Below are 18,335 nucleotides of genomic sequence, written 5' to 3'. Positions count from 1 at the left end.
AAGCCTAAACGAGATTTAGAGAGCTCTCGACGGCTCAAAATTGCTTGGAAAGTTTGCCATGATCGTTATTGGTTGTGGAGACCTCGAAGGTTGAGACGAACATTATTGGTTGACGAGACCCGAAATATTTAATTCAGTTAAAGTTGCCCTTTCTATGGGTCCAAATGTTTGATACGAGTTTTGAAAGACATAACAGGCACACAACAGATTTAGCTGGTTGAGGAAAATCTTATCCGGTTAGGGAAAGCCTGAAAGTGTAATACGATTTTCGAAACGTTAAAAAATTATTGGAAAAGTGGATTTTTTTAAGACTGTTGAAGAGTTTTAAGTGTTTGAGAATAGTCTATGAAGATCAACTTAAAACCAACATGTTCAGTATCTTCTCCCTAGGGATTTGCTCCAAATAGCCACTTGCCACTGGACGCCTATAGCCTGTGCCTATTGGCAATAAATGTTGCATGGAAAAAGGCATCTTCAAGAACCCAGAGGGCATAATATCTAAAAATATCGTTAATTCAACATGGAATTAACGTCGATTCATCGTTTAAATAACGCCAATTCAACGTTAATTGGATATTGTGCCCACTCGGGATGTATCCAGTTCAGGGATAAGTAAACAAAAAACTCTTCAGTGACTAATAGTGTCCCTCCCAGTATCAGGGCCAACGACCTTGAACTGAAGGAGTTCTGACGTTAATCTGACCGAGGAAGTCGGACGTGCTGAGCTACAGCTCAGCACAAGCTCTCTGTGCTCATTACAGTGCGACAAGCGACATGATCCAGAGCCAATGTACAAATAAAGCAAGCTTAGTGATTTGTTAATGATTTGCACGGAGGAAAAGCTTGGTTTACAGCTTAATGGGGGAAAAACATGTCTATACACACACCTGGTGATTTAGATGGCTGGTCTTCATTTAGATAGCTGTTGGATATACTGATCTAACCATTGTTATATTCTACTGTTTACTGATCAAGTGGAATGTCTTGGGGATTCTTCTGTGTATCTCTCGTCCATTATATTAGTTTTCTGATATATATATATATATATATATATATATATATATATATATATATATATATATATATATATATATGGAACATTTTGTTATATACTTGAAAAGGTACTCGAATTCACTCGGGTCTCTCTCTCTCTCTCCCCCTCTCCTTGGCCTCCTTCTCCACCTTTCTCTCTCCCTTTCCCTCTCTTCAAATATCCACCCCCCCCCCTTTCTTTCAATGCTTCTTCCTCCCTTTCTTTCATCTCCTCCCTCTTTTTCCCTCCTCTACCCCGTCTTACCATTATTCTTCTCTCCCTCTTTTCCCCTATCTTAACCCTCTTACCCTCCACCTTCTTTTCACCCCATTTCATCCACCGTGCTCCGTCATTTTTCCTTTGTTCTCATTATCTCATGTTCCTTATCCCCCCTTCATCTTCCCCTTCTCCCATCTTTCCCACTCAGCTTACATCTTCACAACATACAATCTTTACTGTATATGCTATATCTATCACTGTAACCCAAATGAATTCAGTTCAAAATTTTCGAAATTACAAAAATACGTGGGGTAAGCAGCAGGAGTAATTACAAAACTCTACGGTAAGCACGGAAGGATTGATTCGGCCCTCCGTTAATTGGACACATATAGAACCAAATCCCATACCCCAGACTATTCACCCTGCAAAGCTCAAGCATCTGGCCTCCAACCTTGAACATTATATATATATTTCGTATATATAAATTAGAGATATGTTTCAGCTGCTGCTGCCCCTGAGAGCTGGGTGCAGAGGCTTGTCAGACGTCCGGCCCAACTTGGTGACAGCTTCTTGCCCAAGTTTGTCTTTGTGGGGGAAGTCTCCGGCACCTTGGCCTCTAGATCACCCCCACACCCACATCCACACCCCCACACCCACACCCAACACCCCAACTCTCAAAACGCGTGACGAAACTGGAGTTGATTTTCGATTTCACTGCTGCTTCAGTTTTGTGACTCATTTGTTCACTTAAGCGTTCTCTCGTGTAACTTCTTTTTTTTCACAGGTGGATATACAGAAGCAGTCGATTTCTGACTCCTGTTGATAGGCCGAGAGCTTTTTATTTCCCTTAGCCATGGTTAGCCTTATACCCTACTAGTTTTAGCTGGAACACGATCTGCCAATAGGTTAATTGCAACCAGCTAGCCAATTGTTGCTGGATGAACAGGTGCTAAACGTTAAGGATTGCACCAAGTCAAACTTTCAAGGTCAGATCTCTCTTGAGCCAATGCAGCTATTTTCTGGGTATTGGTCATCACAAAACAACCCGTAACGGCCCCAACTTGTCCTCACACTTAACACATCTACATTTTTGCGCTATCGACCCGCGTACGTAAACGAAAAATTACGCAAGTGGAACTAAAAAAAAGGCCATCCTCTTAAAATTTGTTATAGTACTTACAGCAACTATTTGATAACACGAACAAATATATTTTGTTGGAACAAAAACGTTCACGTTGTACAATAAAAAAACGCGAAAAATCAACCATTCCTATGCTCAGTACAGCACGTGTAATATATTAGGCTTAAGATAACGTGCATTAGGCTCAGGATTGCTTGAAGAGGGTAGGTCCTTTGTTTACATTTCGGATTTAATAGCATGTCATTTGGGGCCAATTCAGTAATACAAAACTTAAACTTTTTTGGGGGGAGCAACAGTACATATTGGTACTTTCGACTAAATAATTACTATCACTACCATCCTTTTAGGAAGATGGACTGGGATTAAATGGACCGCAATCTGGCTTACCAGCAACTGTCTCGAGAGATTAGGCAGACTTGCCCACGTTCGTACGCTTATGGAGAAACTAAATCCACTACAAATTCGATATTTGTCAAATCGTCAGGAAATGGCAATCCCAAATTTCAAATCCCATCCCAAATCCTTATTCCGATCCCCTCCAAGTGCTATATAGTCATAGTGCCTTGGGGCTTTCTGTCTAGATCCAGAAACACTTCAAGATGTTATACGACCACATTCACTCCAAACATCTACCACCTACAGGCTATTCATGCCCGTGCCACCTCTTGTGGTGCCTTAATCAATCAATCAATCAATCAATCGCTTTCTCCTAGTTGTTCCTTTCCCTCCCCTCGACCACATAATTTACAAAGACAACGAAAACCTTTGCCGGGATCGATTCAATAACGTTTGTCAGCGATGCACCTGAGGCATTACAACACTGTTGACCAGACCACACACTAGAAGTTGAAGGGACGACGACGTTTCGGTCCGTCCTGGACCATTCTCAAGTCGATTGACTTGAGAATGGTCAACTAAACATCAACTGAAGCTGATTACAACACTGATGAAAACAAACCATTGGAGGAAAGAGCTATACGCAGTAAAAAAAACCATCGCTTAAGAAAATATTTATTTGGTGAATTGTTGTTTACATATCTTGATGGACCGCGCGACTCCCTGCGCTGACTATAGGTACTGCAGCCCGGGGTGTGCTGCCTGTGGTGGAGGCCTGCGTAGACTGGTGGCAATATAGACATTAACAGACGTAGATTGATGGATATAAAGTAGAGACAGAAGCCTAGAGAGAGCGAGAGGAAAAGCTAGAGAGAGCGAGAGAAGAAGAGAGAGAGAGAGCAAGAGACAGAGAGAGAGAGAGAGAGAGAGAGAGAGAGAGAGAGAGAGAGAGAGAGAGAGAGAGAGAGAGAGAGAGAGAGAGAGAGAGCAAGAGACAGAGAGAGAGAGAGAGAGAGAGACAGAGAGAGAGAGAGAGCAAGAGACAGAGAGAGATAGAGAGAGAGCAAGAGACAGAGAGAGAGAGAGAGAGAGAGAGAGAGAGAGAGAGAGAGAGAGAGAGAGAGAGAGAGAGAGAGCAAGAGACAGAGAGAGAGAGAGAGAGAGAGAGAGAGAGAGAGAGAGAGAGAGAGAGAGAGAGAGAGAGCAAGAGACAGAGAGAGAGAGAGCGAGCAAAAACAAATCATGAATAGCATATCAACTAGAGAGAGAGCAAGAGACAGAGAGAGAGAGAGAGAGAGAGAGAGAGAGAGAGAGAGAGAGAGAGAGAGAGAGAGAGAGAGAGAGAGAGAGAGAGAGAGAGAGAGAGCGCGAGAGCGAGAGAGCAAGAGCTAAAGAGAGAATGAGAGAGCAAGAGACAGAGCGAGGGAGAGAGCGAGCAAAAACAAATCATGAGCAGCATATCAACTAAAGCCTCACCAGCATCCTCGGGCCAGCAGTAAGGTGACATTGTGTCTGCCTGTGCTCAAGTGACAGCCAGTTAACAGTCACCGTTCCTGACTTTGGAACCATCACACAAAATGGAATGAGGCTTCCCAAAATGGAAACCTGTCGAGACACACAAAGCTGGTTGATCACTCACAGAAATAAGTCTTCTGGTGGGGTTCGCGTATCATTGAAGCTTGAATGAGAATATGTCTCATATTAGACTAACAGAATAAAACTCATCCTGACACTCCAAATATACACCATTATTATTATTATTATTATTTTTTGTGCATGCAAACAATGTTTATACAGTGAAAAATATGATATATATATATATATATATATATATATATATATATATATATATATATATATATATATATATATATATATATATATATATATATATATATATATATACAAATCTCCTCTTGAGATAATTTTTTATTGAGCGAAGTATGAAATTGAAAATGTATGAATTGATGAATTGATTAACATATATACACATAATTTTTTGGCACCTAGCCATATCGAATTTTGTGTAAAATTATCTCGTGCTGTTTTTGCTCACGACAAAACTCAAGAGAAATGCAATGCTGCTTCATGCTGACCTCTTAGAGTGCTGACATTTTTAAATGTGTCTGTGATTTGTGATATTTTGAGATAGAAAAACAAAAGCTCTCCCTCAGTAAGATTTACATGAACATCATCCGGATAATCGAGTCACGTTTCACTAGAAATCTTTGGCATGGTTCCTTCAGCTCTATTACTAAAATTATTCAATAAACATTAAGACAACAAACGCTTCTCTACACATAACACTGCACGAGTTTCAGGTAGGGTGATTCTCATTCGTCTCACACTGTAACATTAGCAGTCTATTTGGATTCTAATATATATTTACGATATGAAAGATTATATATATATATATATATATATATATATATATATATATATATATATATATATATATATATATATATATATATATACTCATATGTATACGTGATGAAAAATATTCGAAATCAGATACTGGAAATATTCAAGGTTTAAAAAAATAGTGAATGTCATTTATAGAAACATCCACTTCATGTTCTTTCTACAGATGTATGAATACACAGAGAATACCGATGACGAAACAGGAAGGGGGGGGGGAGGGGTGAACTATTTGACCATTGAATCTGTGTGTTCATGTTTGTTGTAGCCTACGACTGTCCAATCACTACACAATACGACTGTCCAATCACTACACAATACGGATCTGCTACAAGCTCTGTTCGTCTGGAGTGCTAAATCATTTGAGAGTTTTGTTGAAAAAAAATTTGGTTTTCTATTCGTTTCTTCGACGAACACATTTTTCTTTTAAATAGGATGATACCTACAACACCCGCACGTCTATACAACATCTGGACCAGTTACTGCAGGTGTCCGAGGACTTTGACACCCGCCCGATGGAATTTGGAATTCGACCAAAACCTAATCAGCCGTGTAGTTTATGCTCATTGCTCCACACACACACATCACACCACAAAAGACTAAACCGGTGGCAAATTTCTTTTCCGAACGAATATTCTTAACTTTTAACGTTCATAACCCACTTTGTAACCATTATCGCTGCAGATTCCAGTAAGTTATGTTTCAAATAGCACCTGGTGAGCAGGGTTTTTTTTCTTGGAGATCGGCCTCCCAACACCATATTCCTCATTGCTAGTTTGTGACCCCCACATTTCTTACTAACGGCGGAAAGTGACCTTTTGGGGAGGTATTATAGCTCCCCACCGAGACGGTCACCCAATCTCAGGACTAACGCCACGATAAATCATTTAATACTGGTCTTACCCCTTCCACAAGTCAGGATGTAAAACCACCCTGATTAATATTGGTCGAAATTAAATATGGTCGTCACAGCCAGTTCGTCACATACACTTTAAGTGATTTGAGTCCCCCATGTAAGCGACCAGAGGTCCCCATGATTGGTGGTAGATGAAGAGAGCACTAATTGGCAGCCAGTCACGGGTGAGACGACAGTAAGTACCGCCCTTCTTGCCAGGAAAGTGCCTCCCTAACTGACAGAAGAGTGCCTCCCTCACTGCCAGAAGAGTGCCTCCCTCACTGCCAGAAGAGTGCCTCCCTCACTGCCAGGTCTTGACCCGCTGGATCATCATCAGCAGCAGCAGCAGGAGGAGGTGGGTGACGGGGTTGGTGACAGGAGCCGAGCTCAAGCCTCCCTGCTGTACCGCTGCCTGGTGCTGTCCTGTACACATAAAACATCACCATCATTAGTTGCATATTCGTGGCAAAACAAAAAACATGAGAACATACAATCAAAATGCTAATCATTTAAAAAGACTTCCTAAACGGCATGCTATGCTGAGTGAGATAATTAGATATTTATCTGAGAACAATGGGATTTAATGAGGGTTCTCCCCGCAACCGGTTAGACGACAAATGGCGTCACGTGCACAATCTTCCACAAAATTTACGCGAAAAAAAAGAAAAACCCACAAACTATTTTCTCCCCTGTTTTCCTGTTTTTCAATTTAACAAAATATTCATAAAAAATATTGCTAAGACTTTTCCGTCCCAACACGAACCGTTAAACCATTACTTCCCTGCAGCCATAAATTCCGTAGATAATTATTCCCTAAAAACTTGACTAACGGAGACAGCTGCCCCCCCCCCCCCCCCCCCGAGGATTCCTTCACCTCGTGGCCGGTAACAATGGCCCCTAATGACCAGCCTGTCGGGTGCCAGGAGTCGTTATACACTCTCGCCAAGCACAGTGCCACCCCCCTTTTGCTTAATTGTTGCTGAGGAAATGTTTGTTCCAGCGTTCTGGAGAGGTATTTCTTGGATCTGAAGATTTATTACGTGAGGAAGACAAAGAGAGTGTATTTACTCTCTGTAATTGTGGCTGTAGAATCGTGCAGTTTTCTTCTGTCTTATTCTTACATTCATCCTATTCTTTCCTTATTCTTACCTGCTTCTCACCTCACTCTCTTACCTAATTTATTTGCCTATAACTTCCTCTCTTCTTTACGGGCTCACCATAGCCCGTGCTACATGGACACTTCGTCCTGAGGGGCTAAATCTGAAACAACAACATCCTCTCTTCTATTACGGGTTATTCATGCCCGTGTCACCTCTTGGGTGGCTTAATCTTCATCAATCAATCTTCAGCTCCTTTCAATTTGTATTTATGAATACTTAGTGTTTACGAGGAAGTGGAGCCCTGCCTCCTAGCTTTTGTTGCAGCTGTTGTGTTACAGATTAATTAATTTGACGCTCAAACTCTTTTGTCCTTAAGGTTTCGGTGGATGGAGGTGGCTTCCTTAACTTCTAGTAGTACATTCTATTTACTATTTTCTAGTTCGAGATATAAGGGTATTTCCTTACATTTCTTCGGCTCATTGGCGTTTCCAGCTTACATTTTGTGTCCTACCGAATGAATGAACTACTTACTAGGATGGCTGTTAAAGAGGCCTGGTTGAGGACCGGGCTGAAGAGACATTGAGCCACGAATTCATCGCAAGATTACTTTCTCTCAATTTAAAGAGGCCATCCCTGTCTGCCTTGTCTACTCCCCGTCAGTATCATGTGTCTTCTCGGTAAGCTGCCCACGGCAATGATCAAAGCAAAGTTAGAGGAGAATGATAATAGGAGAATGATAATAGGAGAATGATAATAGGAGAATGATAATAGGAGAATGATAATAGGAGAATGATAATCATTTTCTATACTTTGGAGACGTCAGCAATCACAAAATAAAAATTCATATTCCGGAACAAAAATTGCGTTACATTGTGTAATTCTTAACCTTTCTAGGCGATGTATGCAATGTAATCTTGTTCCTTTGTGACCAAGAGTTCCTCGAGTCAGGGGGAAGTGAAGGTCAGGGGGTTCATTGTTGGGATGTCTTAACTGTGGTGTTGTTGCTGGGGTGTTGCCACTGTTGCTGGGGTGTTGCCACTGTTGCTGGGGTGTTGCCACTGTTGCTGGGGTGTTGCTGGGGTGTTGCAGCTGTTGCTGGGGTGTTGGAACTGTTGCTGGGGTGTTGGAACTGTTGCTGGGGTGTTGCCACTGTTGCTGGGGTGTTGGAACTGTTGCTGGGGTGTTGCCACTGTTGCTGGGGTGTTGGAACTGTTGTTGGGTGTTGCCACTGTTGCTGGGGTGTTGGAACTGTTGCTGGGGTGTTGGAACTGTTGCTGGGGTGTTGGAACTGTTGCTGGGGTGTTGCCACTGTTGCTGGGGTGTTGGAACTGTTGCTGGGGTGTTGGAACTGTTGCTGGGGTGTTGGAACTGTTGCTGGGGTGTTGCCACTGTTGCTGGGGTGTTGGAACTGTTGTTGGGTGTTGCCACTGTTGCTGGGGTGTTGGAACTGTTGCTGGGGTGTTGGAACTGTTGCTGGGGTGTTGGAACTGTTGCTGGGGTGTTGGAACTGTTGCTGGGGTGTTGGAACTGTTGCTGGGGTGTTGCCACTGTTGCTGGGGTGTTGCAACTGTTGCTGGGGTGTTGGAACTGTTGCTGGGGTGTTGCCACTGTTGCTGGGGTGTTGCAACTGTTGCTGGGGTGTTGCAACTGTTACTGGGGTGTTGCAGCTGTTGCTGGGGTGTTGCCACTGTTGCTGGGGTGTTGCAGCTGTTGCTGGGGTGTTGCATCTGTTACTGGGGTGTTGGAACTGTTACTGGGGTGTTGCAGCTGTTTCTGGGGTGTTGCAGCTGTTGCTGGGGGTGTTGCCATTACTGCTAGTGTTTATGACGTCGGTGTGATTACGTTGCTGAAGGGTTAATGATATTTGTGGATTTTTCCTCGTTGGGTTGTTAGGTTGTTTACTAGTTGTTTACTAGTTGTGTTTTGCGGGGGTTGAGCTTTGCTCTTTCGGCCCGCCTCTCAACTGTTTACTAACTACTTTTTTTTTTTCTCCCACACCACACACCCCAGGGAGCAGCCCGTGACAGCTGACTAACTCCCAGGTACCTATGTCTGTACCTATAGGTGTCTGGTAAATGGTGTTGTCTGGGTTGAGACGTTAGGTGTTGACATTGCTGGAAAAGTATTAGTGTTCTGCAGGTGTTTACAAGATAACGTTTGGGCGTTAAAGTTGCTAGAGTAGTGGAGAAGTTTTAGTGGTGATATTTTCATTTTTAATCCTACTAATCGGGTTTGTTTGCTGAGAAAGTTTGATTGATGATCAAAGGGAGGCAGCCGGTCGGCCGAGCGGACAGCACGCTGCACTTGTGATCCTGTGGTCCTGGGTTCGATCCCACGCGCCGGCGAGAAACAATGGGCAGAGTTTCTTTCACCCTATGCCCCTGTTACCTAGCAGTAAAATAGGTACCCGGGTGTTAGTCAGCTGTCACGGGCTGCTTCCTGGGGGTGGAGGCCTGGTCGAGGACCGGGCCGCGGGGACACTAAAGCCCCGAAATCATCTCAACATAACCTCGAGATGTCAGTCTGGGTGCTGATGAACAGTGCTGTCACCCAGGAATACAATTTAACCTTTATATAATAGTGACGCAGGACGAAATTCTAACTCTTATGCTTTGACAGTGACTTTCAGGTCACATCATTTTTCGATTTGATTTTGATCCTCAAACTAAGCTCTGTGGCCCCCGGGGTTCCTCTTCCCCGGGATGCCTCTTAATCCTCCAGAATACCTTAAGAATCTTTAAGTTCTTCCTGGCTGTACATCCAGGGTTCTTTCCCTCTGATCTTTTATATTTTAACGAGACTGGAGATACTCAAGTGAGTTTCTTAGGCTGTAGTTTTTAAGACTTTTCGTAACTTCTTGTCGTCTTACTTCCTGTCTTTTTTATTTTTATTTAATCTTCCTTTGCCCCTTTTTATCTATTTCAATCCTTCCCTATCCACTATTCCTTTTCTTAACCTGTTTATTAATCCACAATCAAATATTGAATTGACCTGACAATACTGTTCATAGCCTTAAAATAAATGCCTCGAATCTCTAAATAGACACAAAATCTCATGACTTATTAAGGTCAATACAATTAGGTCTGTGATAATGTGAGTGCACAAGATTATGAGAAATATATCATGGCTATTTAAAGCCCCTATAATCAATAATTCCTGGCGTCAGGCTATGCCAACGATTAATTTGGCCAGTCCATGATCCACTGACACCAATAAATGCAAACAATCAGCATAGTTTGTATTTTGGTTCCTATAAGGATCACTCTCAGATGTAGATTTACTAATAAATAAAAATCTCAATACAAATAAAACTTATGCGTCACCTTCCTGGAGAACTGAAAGGCCTCACTCTATCAATGTCGTTAACATCTCAGGAAATTCTCAGAGATTCCGGCCCTTTTACCACGACGGAACTATAGAATATGTCTCGCATAGGTCGAGGATCTCAAAAACCGAGTTTTTTTTTAACTGTTTACATTATGTTTTCTTTGTTATTTAGCTCTCAAACAACTTGTGTGGAAGGTTCGCGGCACCCCTTAGAACAAAGATTCAAGGAACCTATGAAGACAAAGATTCGCGAATGCCTTTGAGAAAGGTTCGTAGAACCCATTGAAGAAACATATCGGCTCAGATCGGCAATAAACATCTGAACAAAAATGAAATATAAGATAACATCATTAACATGTGTGTATAATTCATGACCCTTCATACTTAAACACCCCACTTGATCTCCCATGATCACTCGTGACAACATAATCCCCCATGACGTATAATTACGGATCCCCAGGATACTCAGTATACACCTTAGGACTCCTGTGAGGACATACAAGACACTCCAGGGCATTCAAGAACTCCCAACGATTATCAAGAAAGTTTCAGCACACCGCAGGACGCTTTCAAGAAACCACAGGAGAACATCTCAAAGCACCAGAGAACGCTTCAACACACCTCAGAACTCCTCAATACACCTCAGGACGCCTCAACACACTACAATAGGCCTCAACACACTACAGGACGCCTCAGCACACTCCGGGACGCCTCAGCACACTACAGGACGCCTCAGCACACTCCAGTACGCCTCAACACACGACAGGACGCCTCAGCACACTCCAGTACACCTCAACACACTACAGGACGCCTCAGCACACTCCGGGACGCCTCAGCACACTACAGGACGCCTCAACACACTACAATAGGCCTCAAGACACTACAGTAAGCCTCTAACTACAGATTGGCTCTTCAGGACACTAGAGGACTCACCATGCTGCACGTGGACGGCGATGACGGAGGGTGGGAGATCAGACGGGCTGCAGCTGTACTCCCCGGTGTCAGAGTCCCGGACGTTGGACAACATGACCTGACTCCGGGTCTTGCTGGGGAACTTCTCTGTCTGTGTTGAGAGGGAGAGAGAGAGAGCTCTATGGACAATATGCAAGACAGATGGATGGAATAAAACACGACGAGTGAGTTGACTGGGAGCTCAGAGAGAGAGAGAGAGAGAGAGAGAGAGAGAGAGAGAGAGAGAGAGAGAGAGAGAGAGAGAGAGAGAGAGAGAGAAAGCTTCCGTGACTTGAACTCGGTTCAGGAGACCTAACATGCGAGATATAATGACTGAAGCCGACTAAAGAAAATTATAAAAGTAATGTTTCCTGAGCGCTTCTGTGGATGTTGCTTAAACATGTATGAGTTCTCTCTCTCTCTCTCTCTCTCTCTCTCTCTCTCTCTCTCTCTCTCTCTCTTTCTCTTTCTCTTTCTCTTTCTCTCTCTCTCTCTCACTCTCTCTCTCTCTCTCTCTCTCTCTCTCTCTCTCTCTCTCTCTCTCTTTCTCTCTCTCTCTCTAGTAGACCATTCTAACGTATAACCTAAAAAAATTAAACATTTCCTACATTCGTATATCATCACATTTCATTAGTTCTTGTCGAAGAATCAAGGTGTATGAACCTGCGTGAGTATCTTAAAAGGTTTCAAGAGTCTCCACTTTTTTCAAAGATTATTAAGATCTTTGAGCCTCTCTTTAGAGGATTTTTTTTAATAATTACATTAGGTAAGTCGCCTAATGTAATGTACTTCCTAGACTTGAGAATAAATAAGAAGGAATAAAGAAACAGATTCCAATTAAAGAAAAAAAAAAAATTTGGATGAATGGATTCAAGAACTAGCAGAAATTAAAATAAAAAACAGAGATATGGAGACATCAGCAACACAAACTTTAAAATAAAAGGATATTTCGATTTAGTTCCATTATGTGAAGGTATACATCACGTACACAATGACATCACAATAACGTGAAATGTCTATGAGGAAGGCTTTAAGGTACTAACTGGGACGAGCAGGACGCTGGTACTAACTAACCCGCTCTCCTCTACCAAAGAATTCCTCAAAGGTATATACAAATTGTCTTTACACTGATCAGAACTTAGCGTCTGTTCTTTGGGATGGACCTACATCGTTCCTGGCTCTGAAGAAGAGATCCAAGTCCTTGGATAGAATATATTTTACCTGGAAGGAAGAACCGGCGTAACGTGTAAGAGAAATCAAGAGCGCTTAGATGGAGAAATTCAGTCGTCTGGAAGGAAAAACTCGAATGTTTAGAGATAAAGAGGGACATTCCAGTGACTTGTTCGAAGACTGCGGTAGTCTAAAAAGGAAGAAATCAGGTAAATGGAGACAAGAACAGAGAGAGAGAGACATTCCAATTACATAGATGGGAGACTACTATAGTCTGGTGGGGGAAGAAACCAGGAATGCTGAAACAGAGAGGCAAGGAGACATTCCCGTTACCTGTATGGAGACGCCGCCGCGAGGGGAGTCGTAGTCAATGTTGGTAGCGCCGTGGAACCAGAGAACGTGCGCGGGTGGCTGACCTGGCGGATGGTGGATGATGCACGTGATGGTCAAGACGCTACCCGCCTGGATGTGGCGCTCGGCCGGTCCCTCGATCGTCACCAACGGAGCTGTGATTGTAAATAACGCATACACCCTTGTATGTGGCACAGGTGTCGTTATGTGTATGTGTATATTAAATTTACGTCACATGCATCCTCGGGGGAGTCGAATCTCCGACCTGCGTGGAAGCAAGGAAAGCTTCTATGATTGGACCATCATGCAAGTCAGGGGGTTCGACTCCCCGATGGTTCAGGAATATGAAATGTTTTATATTTCAACACAATACTGTGTTTTGCGTTTTGCAGTGTGTGTGTGTGTGTGTGTGTGTGTGTGTGTGTGTGTGTGTGTGTGTGTGTGTGTGTGTGTGTGTGTGTGTGTGTGTGTGATTCTGTGTGTAAATCACGAAAATTAACACGTGATGAAAAATGTGACAGAGTCAGACCACGAAGGAAGGATTGAAACATGCATTTCCTTACGTATTATTAAATGCGAAAGTACTTATTCAATAATTCTTCATCCTTCTGTAGATGTATTATTATATACGAAAGTACTTAACGTAAATTCTTGTTTCAATCCTTCCTCCATGGTCTGACACTGTCACACACACACACACACACACACACACACACACACACACACACACACACACACACACACATATATATATATATATATATATATATATATATATATATATATATATATATATATATATATATATATATACGCACATAAAGAGAGATACTTACTGGGGAGAGTGCTGGTGGTGAGGCGGCCTCTGAAGGCAGGATCGTCTAGCTGACTGTGCTCTGAAAAGAGACACGAGACAAGAGGTTATTGTGTTACTGCCTCGTAGCTGTGATGTCAGCACGTGTGAGGGGGAGGGGAGAAGAAGGGGTTATTATCAACCTCACATCAGCAACTATCTTATAGAAAATCGATATTGGTCTGTGACGATACAGTGTGTATCTAGGTAACATAGCCCAGTGTAGCCCAACACTATCAACTTGTAGTTGATAGTGTTAAACCCGAATGCTGTCACAGACCTGGACATAGTGGTTATTGAACCTTTAGATGGAGTAGGAATGATGAAGAGAGGGGATAGGGGGGTGGGTTATTGGGGGAGGGGGATGCAGGGTTTGGGGGGGGTGAGAAATAATGGTGAATGTGGTTAGTGAGGAGAGTGAGAGTGTGTAGGATGGTGAGGGATCGTGGGTAGGGAAGCTTGATAAAGCAGGCCGGTAGAGGAAGACAAATTGACATGAATGTTTACGAAGGTCGATAGGAAATAGGATAACGAAGCAAGAACGAAGAGAGGAGAGACGAAAGGTGAGGAGGAGAGGGAATCAATATTTAAGAAGCCAGGGGGCCGGAATAAGTAAGCAAGGAAGAGAGGAAATGGAGACAAGGATATGAAATCAACACATAGGAAGATCCAAGGCAATGCAGAGAGAGAGAAAAGAAAAAAGCCTGAAGGATAAGAACTATAAGAGAATGAATAGATAAAGTAGTAAGATAAGAAAGCAAACAAGAGCAAGACAAATGCAAATGAAATAATGTGATTGTAATTAGAGAACGAGAATACCTCTGACCCGGAGAGCCACCTGGCGGCTGATCTTGGGATCGGAGTTGACATGACACTCATAAATCCCAGAGTCCCGCATCGTAGCGTACTTAATCTGCAGCGTCCAGTCCTTGGACTCCTCCGCGTGCACCACCTGCAAGAGACATAGGTCATCGCGTGAATCCCCATAAGCCCCCCTCCGTGAATCCACAGGCTCGTCATTCACAAGCTCCTGTCATCAAAATAACATTGCCAATCGGTTTGTCTCAACAGGATCGAATAAAACTTTTAATAAACAAAGGGGTATCACTGTTATTTGTTCACCACGAGCGGCAGAAGATATTTATAGCCGGGACGACAGCGTATACACCTATGGTGTTGTTGAACGAATGTAAATTCATCAAACTCTTTATGCACAAAGCAATGTAATTATATAATATTAGCAGGATAGACTCAATTCATATAATAAAAATAAGAGCCACGTGGAGGATTCGAACTTACGTTCTGGATACGCCCAAGCTAACGCCTTAGACCACTGCACTAATACATGGTAACAAAAAATGCATCCTGGAATTCAGTAGGTCGCTCTAGGGGTACTGAGACTTCTAATTGCAGCCTAATCAGGGTTTTTAGACTACGACCAGAGTGCATGGGGGAAGGCAATGCGTGAAACCCTGATTAGGCTTCAGTTGGCCGCCTCAAGGAACCCTAGAGGATTCAGTTGAATCCCAAGTTGCCCTGCTTTTGACCATGTCGTGATGTAGTACTTTAAAGTGTTTGCTGGGGAGTACTCAGAACACAGGTTCACATCCTCTTCATAGCTCCCACTGATATTTGTCATTGACTCATCACGTTAATATCTCTTAGTGCATAATGGAGATAATTAAATGCGAATAGAGCTCACGTGTACACACACACACACACACACACACACACACACACACACACACACACACACACACACACACACACACACTCACACACGCGCGCGCACACACCCCGCACGCACAATTATTAGAAAATACAAGTAGACTCATCCCTGAGCAAAAGTTACTGAGTTACGTGGAATGATTGAGACAATTTGGCTTCACCAATACGGAGGAGAGAATAAAAAAGAGAGGACATAACATCATTCAAGATTTCAAAGCAAATTGGCCAAATTAGACAAAAAAGAGTTCAAACTAAACCACAACGAACCGACATAGATGTAAAATAGAGATATACAAAAAAAAGAGTCAAGTTCACATTAGGATTTAAGTTGAGAATACAAGTAGCGTACGTGAGTCCAATACTTAAAGCACCAATTTCAGTGGTCAAGGTTCGTTGGGAGGTGGTTATTTACCTCCTACAGTTACGTCGCTCGCCATTTTGGCAAAGGTCAAGTAATGGTCACAAGAAAGGGCTTCGAGGAACGAAGTGAAGGAAAAGGTGGCCAGGCACTTGGACAACCCGGAATCGAACACCGACCCTGCAAAAGAAGCGAAACTAACTCAAATCGCTGGGTTTCGCAGGTTTCTTTGTGAGGTGGACGTTTTGACTGTTGGGGTGCTCGTAGGTGACGTGTCTGGAAGCCTCACTTCTTCATTTTTGGGGCATCTGAAGCCCTAAAGTGGACTCCGCCTTCTCGGGCTTCCTCTAAAGCCGTCTTGATCATGCTGACAAGACAATCTCTATGACATCTCTATGGAAAGGTACACAGAAGCACAGCCATAAAAGGTTTCCTTCATCTACGTATAAAAACCTTTATATAACCATATAATTTTTCATTTAATATAATCATTCTATTGTATGAACTTGTATATGAATATATATATATATATATATATATATATATATATATATATATATATATATATATATATATATATATATATATATATATATATACAGCACTATAACCCTTCACAAGTGATTATCAATAAGAATTTATAATTCCTAGAGCTGATTCCAAGAGCTTATTAATTTACGGGCTCACCATAGTCCATGCTACATGGAAATTTTGTTCTGAGTAGCTTTATCTAACTAACCAGTCCCAGGCAACACTCGTAGGTCATCCTTTCTTTCACATTTTTAAGCTCAGCGCCCCAGCGTGCACCAGGATTTGTTGAAAAACTGCCCAAATTGCACCACAAAAGTTGCCAGGGATTGGTTAGTCTTGATGAGTCTAGTCTTAATGAGCTTAAGGACTAGCCAGTCATTATAGGTAATCGTTAAACAGTTTACGAGCTTTGAAACTACATATTCAAAGGTTGATTTTTGTCATATACGATCGCGCAGTGCTTCAAAGTTCGTAAAGTAATAAATATAATCAACGCTGTTAAAGCTTGATGAATTGCCCAGAAGAGCAACAGCAGCTTGAGCTGGAGGCAACTCATGACATCTTGAAGAGCAGCCCTTGGAGCAAATCTCACACCAAAGAAGACCACATTAACATGATCAAAACATTAACATCTGGAAAGCTAACATGTTTAGAAAAGATCTTTTCCTTCAACACACAGTTTATCTTATGTAAGACCAAGACTTGAGCATGCAACGCCTGGTTTGAGCCGACACCTCTTGAGAAAGTCCAAAATATATTTTAAAGGTTCCAGAGAAATGGAAGAGAGTTATGAGATCAGAATAAGAGAACTGGAACGCCGTCTTCTCGACTGGATCACTTTGAGACATTCATACAATAGCTATGAGGCAGTGCCCCAGAGAAAGGTCTCGTCTGTATAGACATACTGATGAAAGCAAGCATACATTTTATATTCATAAATCCTCTCCCATGTCCCTGACCTCATGTCATGAGTTCTGGAGTCCACCACTGCTCGCAGGATAGGTATGGGGTCCACCACTGCTCACAGGATAAGTATGGGGTCCACCACTGCTCACAGGATAAGTATGGGGTCCACCACTGCTCACAGGATAAGTATGGGGTCCACCACTGCTCACAGGATAAGTATGGGGTCCACCACTGCTCACAGGATAGGTATGAGGTCTATCACTGCTCACAGGGTAGGTATGGGGTCTATCACTGCTCACAGGGTAGGTATTTGGTCCACCACTGCTCACAGGATAGGTATGGAGTCCACCACTGCTCACAGGATAGGTATGGGGGTCCCTAATTAATGAACTAAATTAAACCACCTTCCCACGGTAATAGAGGTTAATAAAAAAGGACAAATATTGACCTCCTTTGCCTTTAGGAAGAGGCAAAGAAGAATGACAGAAGTCTTAGGGGAGAGATTTAAATTCTGAGAAGTTAGGGGAGAAATTAATTCAAGGAGCTGATGGGCGTCGCAGATTTAAGAGAGTGGTGAGGATTGATGCAGCAGAACCGAAGATTAAAACTGGAGGGAGGGAGAGAGGGAGAGAGAGAGAGAGAGAGAGAGAGAGAGAGAGAGAGAGAGAGAGAGAGAGAGAGAGAGAGAGAGAGAGAGAGAGAGAGAGAGAGAGAGAGAGAAGGGAAAGAGGGGGAGGGGAAAGGTGCAAGAGAGTAGGAATGAAGAAATAGAAGAAAGAGAAGGGTGGAAAAAGAGGCGAACGAAGGAGGGAGATGAGGAGAAACAGGGATATAATACGTTAGGAATAGGGAGAAAGGGAAATAGAAGTAACACAAAGATAAGAAGGTATTAGATGATAGCAAGGAAGGAAGGGATGAAAAATATGCTCAGATATCCCCTACTGACAGCTGAGTCTTCTGATTTACATATGTTAATTTTAACATATGTAAATTTCTTGTGTAAGAAATAACATAA

The 18,335-nt window shown here is 42.6% G+C and overlaps 1 protein-coding gene across 1 annotated transcript in view; it reads right to left on the bottom strand.

Annotated features, from left to right (window-relative positions):
- Positions 1-5,211: 5,211 nt before the first annotated feature.
- The window catches only part of LOC123766512 (zwei Ig domain protein zig-8), a 38,314-nt gene continuing 25,190 nt past the window's right edge, over positions 5,212-18,335 (bottom strand). The window contains exons 4-8 of the mRNA XM_045755727.2: positions 14,617-14,749; positions 13,781-13,840; positions 12,927-13,099; positions 11,406-11,535; positions 5,212-6,468 (exon numbers count right to left, since the gene is read on the bottom strand). Of these exons, the coding sequence (XP_045611683.1) occupies positions 6,347-6,468; positions 11,406-11,535; positions 12,927-13,099; positions 13,781-13,840; positions 14,617-14,749 (618 nt within the window). The 3' untranslated portion in view covers positions 5,212-6,346. The remainder of the gene's footprint in view (positions 6,469-11,405; positions 11,536-12,926; positions 13,100-13,780; positions 13,841-14,616; positions 14,750-18,335) is intronic.

The sequence above is a fragment of the Procambarus clarkii genome, chromosome 62 (assembly GCF_040958095.1).
Source record: "Procambarus clarkii isolate CNS0578487 chromosome 62, FALCON_Pclarkii_2.0, whole genome shotgun sequence".
Taxonomy (NCBI): domain Eukaryota; kingdom Metazoa; phylum Arthropoda; class Malacostraca; order Decapoda; family Cambaridae; genus Procambarus; species Procambarus clarkii.
The sequence above is the reverse complement of the archived record's forward strand: the minus strand, read 5'-3'. Positions and strand labels throughout refer to the sequence as shown.